Genomic DNA, 10,897 nt, shown 5'->3' on the forward strand with positions numbered 1-10,897 from the left:
GACTCAGTCTATGCCTGTGTGGGTCTCTCTCTCTCTCTCTCTCTCTCTCTCTCTCCCTCTCTCTCTCTCTCTCCCTCTCTCCCTCCCTCTCCCTCCCTCTCTCTCTCTCTCTCTCTCTGCAGGTTCGTCACTGATGCGACCGTCTCTCTGTTTGTTGCCATTCTGTTGTTCGTTCTTCCCTCTGAGCCGCCGCTCTACCTCTGCTGCTGGAGGAGCTCTGACACAGGTAACACACACACACACACACACACACACACACACACACACACACAACATGGATTTGTGTGTAATTTTTTTCTTTTTATCAATCAGACTCCCAGGTGTCACGAGGCCCCGCCCCTCCCCTGCTCACCTGGCAGGTGACTCAGAAGAAGATGCCGTGGAACATCGTCCTGCTGCTGGGAGGAGGCTTCGCTCTGGCCAAGGGCAGCGAGGTGAGTTGTTGTTGCAGAGCTGCATGACGGTTAGCACATGTGATCTCATGTCTGACGTGTGTGTGTGTGTGTGTGTGTGTGTGTGTGTGTGTGTGTGTGTGTGTGTGTGTGTGTGTGTGTCGTCAGGAGTCCGGTCTGTCCCGCTGGCTCGGCACTCAGATGACACCGCTCCACTCCATCCCTCCCTGGGCCATCGCCGTCGTCCTCTGCCTCCTTGTCGCCACCTTCACCGAGTGTGCCAGCAACGTCGCCACGGCAACACTCTTCCTGCCCATCCTGGCCTCCATGGTAACAAAACACACAGCAGTGTCCATGCACACATAAAAACATAGAGAACATTCTCACTGTAATAGTTGATCATCGTCAGCGTACAGTCGGAGTAAAAGAGGGCGGAGTCAGTGGTGCTGCACTTCCTGCAAATGTTTCACATTAGAAGTCCACTAAAATGTGAGGGGCTGGCCCCCTGAACCACTGGAAGAGTTTTAATGTGAAACATCTTCACAGGAAGTTGAGTTTCAGTAACAACAGAGAAAAAAAACAGCAAAGTAGAATTAAATGAATTAAACAGTAGTAGTGTTAAAACGAGGAACTGAGAGCTGCGGTTCTTTCTGGTTTCTGATGATGTCTGTGTGTGAACGCTGGCTCTGCTGCCCCCTGGTGGTCAAACTAATCTTTTCACGCAGGTTTAAACTTGATAATAAAGGTTAAAACAGTTAAATTGATTGTTCTGTATTGATATGTTTTATGTGTGTGTCCTGACAGTCTCAGTCGATGAGCTTGAATCCTCTGTACGTGATGATCCCCTGCACCCTCAGCGCCTCCTTCGCCTTCATGCTGCCAGTGGCCACGCCCCCCAACGCCATCGTCTTCTCCTACGGTTTCCTCAAAGTGTCAGACATGGTGAGTTTTGTCAGGACAGAGAAAACAAGATAACTCAGACCCACCGGTGAAGTCTTAATAACCCCCCCCACCCTCTGCGCCCCCCGCAGGCTAAAACAGGCGTGGTGATGAACATCATCGGGATCGGCTGCATCAGTCTGGCCATCAACAGTTGGGGTCGTGTCATGTTTTCTCTGGACTCATTCCCTGAGTGGGCCAACACCACCGCGCCAGTGTAGGGCCGCCTCTGTTTCCTGCCACCTCCTGGACTCTGGATGGTTTTTATATTCCCACTGCAGCTTGTGACGGTTCTGAAGCGGCGTCTGGACCTCACCACTGATCGAGAGCGTGTTTCCCAAAAGTTTCAACTCTAGCTGCAGGTAGAAGTTCACCATAGATTCTTAACAATATTAAAATAATCATTAAATTACTTTGCCATTTCTTTTATCACTGTCAGGAAAAGTCAAGTTAACTCCACTCAGCTCTTAATGCAGGAATTAGAGGAACTGTGTCCTTTGAGCCACAGGAAAGCTGCAATTATGTGATTTGTTGTTTTTGTTTTTTTGCAATTTCCATTTCTATAATGTTAATTCTAGCAATAGTATCTTTAATTTGTCCAATTTAAAGTTGAATTAATAGATTTTTTGTTTGTTTATTTATTTATTTTTTATTTTCTGGCTACACTCATATTATCACATTATAAAGTAGTGTGGCTAACATGTTAGCAAAAGCTGCTAATGTTCATATTTCCTAAGATAAGAACAGAAAATGGATGGTTTTCATTCACTGATTAATTCCCATCACTCATACTTTTAAAAGCCTCCCAGATGTTCAAAGGACCTGATTCTCCCATTCACAGAGGTTTTTAAATTTGAAAGGTCTGCAGGAAGTGTTGGGTCTCGCTGAGAGCAGCTTCATAATAATAAAAAAAACAGCAAAGTAGAAATTAATTTAAATAATAAGTGACTATAAATAATAAGTGTTTCTCTTCAGCTGAGGAAAATAAAATCTAATGTCATAGACTTTACTGTTAGTTTAAACCTCAAAAAGGTATAACTGACAAAACAGTTCTTCTTCAGTGGTGTTTTTATTTACGGTTGAGGCTTGGGAAACTGACTCTAGATCAGTGAGCAGACTCCAGCTGGACTTCACTAATCAGGGAACTTTTCTGTCCCGACTCTCATCCCTGCGAATTGGAATTATTTTAAGTGATTAGAAAATACAGTAGATACTGTTTGTTTTTTATTGTTTTCTATTTAAACATATGAGTTTTATTTAGTAACATAGTTTTTATGAGTGAACATGTTGTGTACATACGTAATAGCAGAGTTTTGTATCGTCTTGTTGCTAACAGTTTTATTAAAGTTGATCTTTAAAGAAACGTGAGTCAACAATCCTTTGATTGTATGAGACTTTTATTTTGAATGATATCAAACCCAGAATATAACCATTAAATGTAAAAATATGTCATTTTACTGTGATATATGATAACTATATAGATATAAGAAATATGTGATTGTAAAAATATACAATATAGATATAAATGTATCTGACATCTTCCCTCAAAAAAACAAGAAAAGCTCCTAAAATAAAAAGTCTAATATTGTTTTCAGTTTCGCCTCTAAACTTCTCACATGCTTTAATTTCAATAACTGTTTGAGGCTCAAAGGTCAAATCATCCAATATTTTTCAGGAAAGTAAAAGAAATTACAAACCATTTGTATCAGAACTTTATTTTGTCTTCTTCTCGCTCACGTTAATTATCTGATGAGCCATAAATTTACTTTTTAATTGCATGAATCTGATAACACTCCTGTGCTTTTACTTCGATGGGATTGTAAATGCAGAATATTTTTCATTGTGTTAACTTCAAGGGACACATTACCATTACAGTCAACTGATTCCTTGTTGATATAAAAATATTGATTAATGCAGGTTTAACCCTTTGACCACTCAACCACTCATCGCCTCAAATGTATTTAAATTTGTTTTTTAAATGTAATTAAAAACAACTCACACTGGATTAATCATTGCACTTTTTCTCCTCTGTGTCATAGCTACAGGTAACTGTAGGAAATAAAGATCTTAACTTTATTTCTAGTCAGACAGCTCCACCTGTACAGCAGCTGCAGCATTGACACACTGTCAAGTGTCACAATAAAAGACCTGTCCAGGAACGGATTCTCACATGGTTGAATTATTGATGTGTTATGTATCTCTACAGAATATGAATTAACTCTGGATGAATCAAATGAATCACATCGTCTCCAGTGTCAGTCATGCAGCTGGGAATGGGAGAAATGCCTTTAAGGATCAGAGGAGTGAAGTTAATGTTGACACACAGGGTTAATGTCCAGGGACAATGTGATAAACATCCAGCCTGAAGTGTGTTTTAGCAGACTGATGGGAACATGATTGGACAAATTTCACATGTTTGAAAGTTGATGCAAAGGCAGAAAACCCGGTGTTCGATTATAGCACCACCCTGGTTATTCCCATTACCACATGTTGACCTCAATAAACAGAACAAACTGAGGGATGAGTCAAAACAACTTCCAGAGTGGTACACAGTCCAGAAATATGTTGATATTCTATATTCACAGATGTCTCCAAAGATCCTGATACCATCACCTGTCTGAGAATAGATCATACAGGCTTTTATTTTATTTTATTTTATTTTATGTTAATTTTTCCTTTAATTTTATTTTCATTTCACCTGTTTTATTTTTGTTTTATTTTGATTTTTTATCTAATTTTATTTTGATTTTACTTTATTTTGTTTTTTATTTATTTGATATTTTCTGGTTATTTTATTTTATATTATTTTACATGTATAATTTCCTCCTCCACTCTCCAGTCCAGTAGGTGGCGGTAATGCACCTTTAAGCTTGTTTTCCAACCGCCAATAAACACCAGAGAAGAAGAAGATGATCGCGACTCTCGGCAAAAATGGCGACGCAGTTTTAAAGCTGGTGATAAAACAAAAACAAAGACCAAAGCTCTTAAGTTTGTTGTCCGTGTTTTAGTTTAACGGTCAACGTTATCTTTGATTTCGCGTTAGGACCGTCTCTGTCCGGAGCCGGCGTCATGGAAACAGGTTTGTAGCTGTTGTTTTTAGCCACTAGGCTCGCTAATATTAGCTTGCTAGCATTATTCCTGTATGGAGAGGACAAAACACGGTTAATAAATTAGTCAAATCTTAGTCCTTTTCAGATGATTTCAACAGTTACTGCCTGTCTGAAAATGCCTGAAGGTCTTTTCTTTGCGGATGAGGCCAGTTCTTCAATTCGGCAAACAATAATTGGCATTACAACATCATTTAAAATATTAAATTGACAGATTTTTTGATTGATTTTTAGTCTGGTTAATGCTCTTATGTTCGCAATGTTTATACAAAGGGATTGATTAGTTACGTACTCTACACATCATGATTTTTCATATGAAAACAACATGTTAATGAAGCCACTGTTTGGCCGATGTTTAGTTGTAGTTGTTGTTTCAGCTGCTGCTTATTTGTCCAATTCCAAGCTGCGTTAGAAATGATTCCAGTTTAAGCACTTCCTGATTTAGGGACAAAAGGTTTGTGTTTAACCTCCTAGGACCTGGCGTCCACATATGTGGACCTCACATTTTGGGTTCTCTAGACCACAATACTAACTTTTTCTCAACGAGGGCCTGGTGACCACATATGAGGATATTATACTGCCACTCAGTAATCGAAATTTAAAACTAATGTCCTCATATGTGGACATCATTTTTCTCAGGTCCCAATCAGCCTATATAGCAAAGAATAGAGCTCGGGTCTTAGGAGGTTAAGTACTTTCAAAACCTTTTGTCTAAATCTGCCTTCTAACATTTTGTGCGCCAGTCACTTCACACAGAACCATACTGTGTTCATCATCACGTTATCTAACTGTGAAGCTGGTGTTTTGTGTTTTCTGGTGCAGAGGAACAAGCCAGGAACCGTTTCCAGTCAGAGCTGGAGTTCATCCAGTGTTTGGCCAACCCCAACTACCTGAACTGTGAGTAACAGCTCCAGTGTTTCAACATGACGATCAGGAAAGTCTGTCTGTTCAGTTAACTGACCGACCTCTGAGTACATCGTTATTTCACAGATTTATTTTCCAACATGAACGTTTCAATCTTTCAAACACTCACTCATTTTATTTATTTTGTTGGCACCAAAGTGAAGTTCAGTGTAACAATAATGGAAATTTGCCTCATAGTAACCCTCATGTATGATCAGTAAACCCAGAATGAACAGAACCAGGTGAGAACCAGCTTCATGAGACCAGGTATCCAGGATGTGAGACTCAGTGAGAACAGATCCTCAGAAGCGAGTCGGACTGAGCTGAACCGGCTTCATGAGACTAAACTCCTGTGTTTGTCTGTGCCTCCAGTTTTGGCTCAGAGAGGTTTCCTGAGAGAGAGACCCTTCATTAACTACCTGAAGTACCTGCTGTACTGGAAGGAGCCGGAGTACGCCAAGTTCCTCAAGTAAGACGAAAACATGTTCTCTGTTGAAGGAAGAACCAACGCAGAACGTCTCACACACTGACACGTTCTGTGTGTGGTGCAGAAATACATGCAGAGATTTTTCAGGGATTCATAAAAACAATTCTACACATTGAAAAAATCTCTTGGGAACCTTGTTTGTTGTTCTTGATTCCTGAATATATTTCTCCAACAGAGACGTTTTAATCGTTGTTACATGTTCTGTTGTTGGTCTGAGCAGATAAAAATAAAACCTCGTATATGAATTAAATATTCAGAGAAACACGATGAAAAAACTTCTGCTGGTGATTTTCTCCATTAATCATTTAGAAAATGAAAAAAGCTCCTCCCCGTTTCCAACAACCTGAGCTGACGTCTCCGAGACATTCAGTTTAATATCATGTGAGACAAAACAAGCATCCCATCATGTAACCTCAGACGCAGCAGATGTTTACATGAAGAGTCAATGAAGTGATGCATCATGGTCTCAGTGGTGACAGGTGGACGTCCCTCTCTCCTCTGCAGGTATCCTCACTGCCTCCACATGCTGGAGCTGCTGCAGTACGAACACTTCAGGAAGGAACTGGTCAACGCTCAGTGCGCCAAGTTCATCGACGAGCAGCAGCTGCTGCACTGGCAGCACTACTCCAGGAAACGCACCCGTCTGCAGCAGGCGCTGGCCGAGCAGCAGCAGCAGCCGCAGCAGCCGCCGCACGGGAACGCCGCCGCCAAGTGATGATGTCACTGGAGGCGGGAGGAGGACTGTGTGTCTGTAGCTGGTTCTGGTTTCTTGAGGCCGATATGGATGTTTGAAAGAAGCTGGACATCAATATTAAAGCAACAATTTTCTTTTTCTTCTTTTTTGTACATAAATAAAATGATGTTGGACAGGAAGTGAGCTGACGGACGTTTTACAGTGAAGACATAAAGTCGTCAGTTCACTCAGGTGGTGACTGATCAGCCGACATCATCAGTGATGACATCAACTCAGGTGATGTACCGGCTAATGACAGAGGAGTCTCCAGTGACACTGAGCCTCAGCAGCAGTAAGGACGTCCACCTGAAACACAGCGACCCGGGCAGAGGAAAGACGAGTCCTGATCCAGGACCGTGTACCACATGGTCCTGGATCTGGAAAGATGTAAAATGTTGATATTTGATGAAGCCACAGCTGAAAAACGTGATGAATGAACCTTTTATCATTTCTGTTTATAAAATGTAACATGAGTAAAAAAAAGTTTTTGAAAGAAAAATTCCATGTCCGAGGTCGTTATTACTCAGTACAAGGCGAAATCATTAATCATTTATTCATCCCTCCCTCCTAATTCTGCTACTTATAATTTATTTTTAATACTTAAAAATTGAAGCTTTTATTTCCTCAGATTTCTACACTAAGTATCTGTGTCCTAACTGGTGCCAAAGTTAGTATTATGGCTGTAAATGCAACTTTTAACCTTTTTTAATCTTTTCATTGTGTTTAGTTTTTTAAATATCTTACAAAGGGAGACGCAGAGTTTCACAGAGCCACTATTAATGGGAAAAACTAGAATAGGTTCTAAATTTTTTTTTTTTTTTTTACCATAATTATTAAATTATTTATCTCAGTATTTATGTATGTAATGCATGTATTTTAGTCTTCCATACATTTATTTTGTAAAAAATGTGCCGACATGCTGAAGCAGCATTGGTGGAAGAAGTGTTCAGTGTGTGTGTGTTTGCGTGCGCTCGTGCGCGTGTAGTATTAAGTTGCATAAGATGAAAATACAAGTACCTCAAAATTTTACTGAAATGTACTAAGTTACTTCCGGCCACTGTCTATTAGTAATAATTCCACCCAAGGCTGTTTTATTAGTGTTAGAATAGAATAAGTGCAGTTTTTGTGTAACTTCTAATTTTATTTTTATTCATTTAAATATGAAGCGTTAGGGCTTTTATTGTGAAAGACTGGTGTCGGAAGTGGTGTGGACCGCGAACGTATACACAGAGACAGTAGCGAGAGATAGAAAATCTTTGATACAACGTTTCTCGCCGTTACACCTCTGTCCCTAAGTTTGAATGTAACGGTGTTATACTGCGAATCGTTCGGCGTCGTTTCCTTGATCTCTGCCGTTAACCGGAAGTGGACTGACGGAGATACGGTAACACTTAAGTTATTGATTATTGCTGTCTAATCGCACTATTTTGTCTAAAAGTTTGTCTTTTAGTCCAGATACGTAACAAGCTACATAGCTAGCTAGTTTAAAGAGTTTGTTGTCGTTGTTTCTGGGCATGCGCAGTTTAGGATGGTTAACCTTTCGCCTCGGGGATGATTTAATCAAAATATCGAGTAATAAGATTAATAAATAATTAGAGAGGAAGTTGTTTTTGGATGAATGAGGCTCAGAGTGAAGCTGTTAACCTGCTCCGTGTTTTTAAACAGTTTCTACCTGCGTGGTGTTGAGTCTCTCAGCGGGTCAGAGTCCAGACCGGATCCACTGATTAACAGGTGTTCAGTTCACGTCACCTGCTCTGACTACAGGTAAAGTCCTGCCTCTGTACCAGAAAATTGATCCCTTTGACTGAAATATGTCTATCTATATACTGAAATATATATATATATATACAGGCAGGAATTAAGAAATGTAGGGAAATTCATAAAAGAGTGACAGTTTGTTTGGTCCAAACTAAGGCTGCACGATAAGCAAAAAAAAAAAAAAATCATATTTTGATATAAGTCACTATTTCAGTTCGAGTGGTAAAATGATGATGATGTGATTTTTGTTGGGCTTATACCAAACAATCATGTTCCTTTTACGGCCTTGGCCTTTTTGGCCTTGGCGTCTCTGTAGCACCACAACACTGATTATGCTAACAATGCTAATGCTAACAATGCTAATGCTAACAAGGAACAACAATGTGACACTTTTACCTTTATCATAAAACTCCAGCTCTGATTTGGATGCTGCACTTGGCCATATTGTGATTTCCATTATATTTTGATTAATTGTGCAGCTCTAGTCCAAACATCAAAATGATAAAAAATAAAATGAAGATAATGTAAATAATTTAAGGAAGAGCAGCAAATTTTCACCTTTGAAAAACTGGAATCATGAAAAAATAAAATAACCAGTGAGTAACAAACAGCAGTCAGATAAACAGAGTCTCTCTCCCCAGGATGGCGGTGCAGCGGGTGGCGGTTATCGGGGCCGGGGCGGCGGGACTCTGTGCGGCCAGACACATCCTGTCCCGCCCGAACAGCTTCGCCCGCCCGGTGGTGTTCGAGCTCACCGACAACATCGGCGGCACCTGGTGTTACGATGAGCGCGTTGGTAGCTATGACAACGGACGACCGGTTCACAGCAGCATGTACAGAGACCTCAGGTACGTTAACACACAGGTGAGTGTGTGTCATCACTCTGCTCACTGATGAACAGAAACTGACTCACAGGTGAGTATGTTGACCTCCTGACCCCGACAGGACCAACCTGCCCAAAGAGGTGATGATGTTCCCTGATTTCCCCTTTGACCCTCAGCTGAGCAGCTTCCTGCCCCATCAGGAGGTGCAGAGGTACCTGGAGAGGTACTGCCACAGCCACAACATCCGCCCTCACATCAGGGTGAGTCGCCCGCCCGCTGGTCACATGACCACGCCATCACGCCATCATCAGATCTACATTCAGCAGAGGAAAATAAATCTGTTATTATCTCTTCTTTCTGTCAAACATCTGGATGAATATTGAAGGTGCAGAGTTGAAGCTGGTGTCACGATCCTCTCTGGAGCTGAAACATGAGTCAGTTATTGATTGACAATTATTATTGATCATCAAATAATCGTTTTTCAAGCCTCTCAGATTTGATGCTTTTCTTCAGATTCATCATCTTCTTCAGCTTTAGGGAATTATAGTGACACCTTTCACTGTTTTCTGGTGTATTATGAAAATAAAATGATATAGAAAATCAATAATAAAAAATAATTGTTAATTGAAGCCCTAAATGGACCGAGGCTTCGTGTCAGTTGCCAAATGTTGCAGCTTCTTTTGTCTAGTGTGATACATGCTACACGTCTTTGGGTTGTATGACAAAAGCAACATATTTAAAGGAGCTATTTTAAAGTTCTGCTATTGCTGCATCGCTAACGTTAGCATTAGCAGCGGTTTACTGACCAGTGTAGAAGAAACATTGTGAGTTCAGCATCAAATGTCATTCCTTTACTCTCCAACATCTGTCTCCAGAGGTGGAGACAAACACCAGTGTTGACTCTTGTTTAGCTTCTATTTCTATCACTTCCTACTGAAGTTAGCATGCTAACCAGTTTGCATGCTAACGGGTTAGCTGCGGCCCGGTCGCCGCCTCATCACTGTCCTGAAGATGTGGCTGCCCAGAGGACAAGTTATAACCTCTTGTCTTGTAAATGAAACAAAGGCTGAAGCTCTCGGCAAGACTGGTCAGTAAACAGCTGTTCATGCTAACATTAGCGGCATAGCAATAGCAAAACTTACAAACAGCTACTTTAAAGACGTCACTTTGGGCTTTAGGAAATGATTGATTATTATTTTACAGTGTCATAAACTAAGAAGATTGATTAGGTGATGAAGAGTTTGAGCTTTGTTCTTCGTCAGTTCAACACTGCGGTGGAGAACGTGAAGCCTGTCGTCGAGGAGGAGACGACCACGTGGGAGGTGACGTCATGTGATTCGTCAGGCGGTCAGAAAACGGAGACCTTTGACTCGGTGTTTGTCTGCTCAGGGTGAGATGGGACAGTTTGTTTCTAACACGTTATTTAAGGCACTTCGTCCTGTTGCCACTTGGTGTCACCAAAAGCTTCATTTACCTTGTTTGTTTCTCAGTCACTACTCTGACCCACACATCCCAGACATACCAGGGCTGGAGAACTTTAAAGGTACAGTCAACATTTATTTGTCTGTTTGTATTGAATAAATAAAAAAGAAGAATTAATAATAAGTAGCTGACTAAAGTAACGTAGAATTTAAAATAGAAAATCCCAGAGGACACAGAGTTGTTGGAGGATGCTAAGCTAGGCTACATGCGTCCTGGACACTGACGTCCCTCCTCTCTCTGTCTGCAGGTGAGGTGCTCCACAGTCACTCGTA

At 41.0% G+C, this 10,897-nt stretch overlaps 3 protein-coding genes across 5 annotated transcripts in view; all 3 read left to right on the plus strand.

Moving 5' to 3' along the window:
• LOC111658283 (Na(+)/citrate cotransporter-like) overlaps positions 1 to 2,694 on the plus strand; it is a 17,437-nt gene extending 14,743 nt beyond the window's left edge. Inside the window, exons 9-13 of the mRNA XM_023410747.2 lie at positions 123 to 226; positions 313 to 434; positions 561 to 722; positions 1,197 to 1,334; positions 1,424 to 2,694. Coding sequence (XP_023266515.1) covers positions 123 to 226; positions 313 to 434; positions 561 to 722; positions 1,197 to 1,334; positions 1,424 to 1,552 — 655 coding nt within the window. The 3' untranslated portion in view covers positions 1,553 to 2,694. The remainder of the gene's footprint in view (positions 1 to 122; positions 227 to 312; positions 435 to 560; positions 723 to 1,196; positions 1,335 to 1,423) is intronic.
• Positions 2,695 to 4,214: 1,520 nt separating this feature from the next.
• On the plus strand, positions 4,215 to 7,060 carry med31 (mediator complex subunit 31). Its single transcript, XM_023410751.2, has 4 exons — positions 4,215 to 4,410; positions 5,261 to 5,335; positions 5,714 to 5,810; positions 6,333 to 7,060. Exons 1-4 carry the CDS (start codon positions 4,401 to 4,403, stop codon positions 6,541 to 6,543), a joined length of 393 nt encoding a protein of 130 aa, XP_023266519.1. The 5' UTR covers positions 4,215 to 4,400; the 3' UTR covers positions 6,544 to 7,060.
• A 650-nt stretch (positions 7,061 to 7,710) lies between these two features.
• Positions 7,711 to 10,897, plus strand: part of unm_sa30652 (un-named sa30652) — a 6,844-nt gene continuing 3,657 nt past the window's right edge. Inside the window, exons 1-6 of one of the 3 annotated variants that reach the window (XM_023410750.2) lie at positions 7,733 to 7,945; positions 8,227 to 8,325; positions 8,961 to 9,167; positions 9,265 to 9,403; positions 10,406 to 10,533; positions 10,634 to 10,686. In XM_023410750.2, coding sequence (XP_023266518.1) covers positions 8,962 to 9,167; positions 9,265 to 9,403; positions 10,406 to 10,533; positions 10,634 to 10,686 — 526 coding nt within the window. In that variant the 5' untranslated portion in view covers positions 7,733 to 7,945; positions 8,227 to 8,325; position 8,961. Of the gene's footprint in view, positions 7,946 to 8,226; positions 8,326 to 8,960; positions 9,168 to 9,264; positions 9,404 to 10,405; positions 10,534 to 10,633; positions 10,687 to 10,897 lie in introns of all 3 variants that reach the window. The other 2 variants (XM_087175258.1, XM_087175257.1) reach the window with 2 other exon arrangements.

This window comes from Seriola lalandi, unplaced genomic scaffold (assembly GCF_002814215.2).
Source record: "Seriola lalandi dorsalis isolate HSWRI2012SDOR001 ecotype SW California unplaced genomic scaffold, Sedor1 jcf7180002054436, whole genome shotgun sequence".
NCBI lineage: Eukaryota > Metazoa > Chordata > Actinopteri > Carangiformes > Carangidae > Seriola > Seriola lalandi.

Coding starts and splice junctions, on each gene's coding strand:
- med31 (XM_023410751.2), top strand. Junction 5,336..5,713: donor CAACCCCAACTACCTGAACT/GTGAGTAACAGC, acceptor CTGTGCCTCCAG/TTTTGGCTCAGAGAGGTTTC. Junction 5,811..6,332: donor GAGTACGCCAAGTTCCTCAA/GTAAGACGAAAA, acceptor TCTCCTCTGCAG/GTATCCTCACTGCCTCCACA.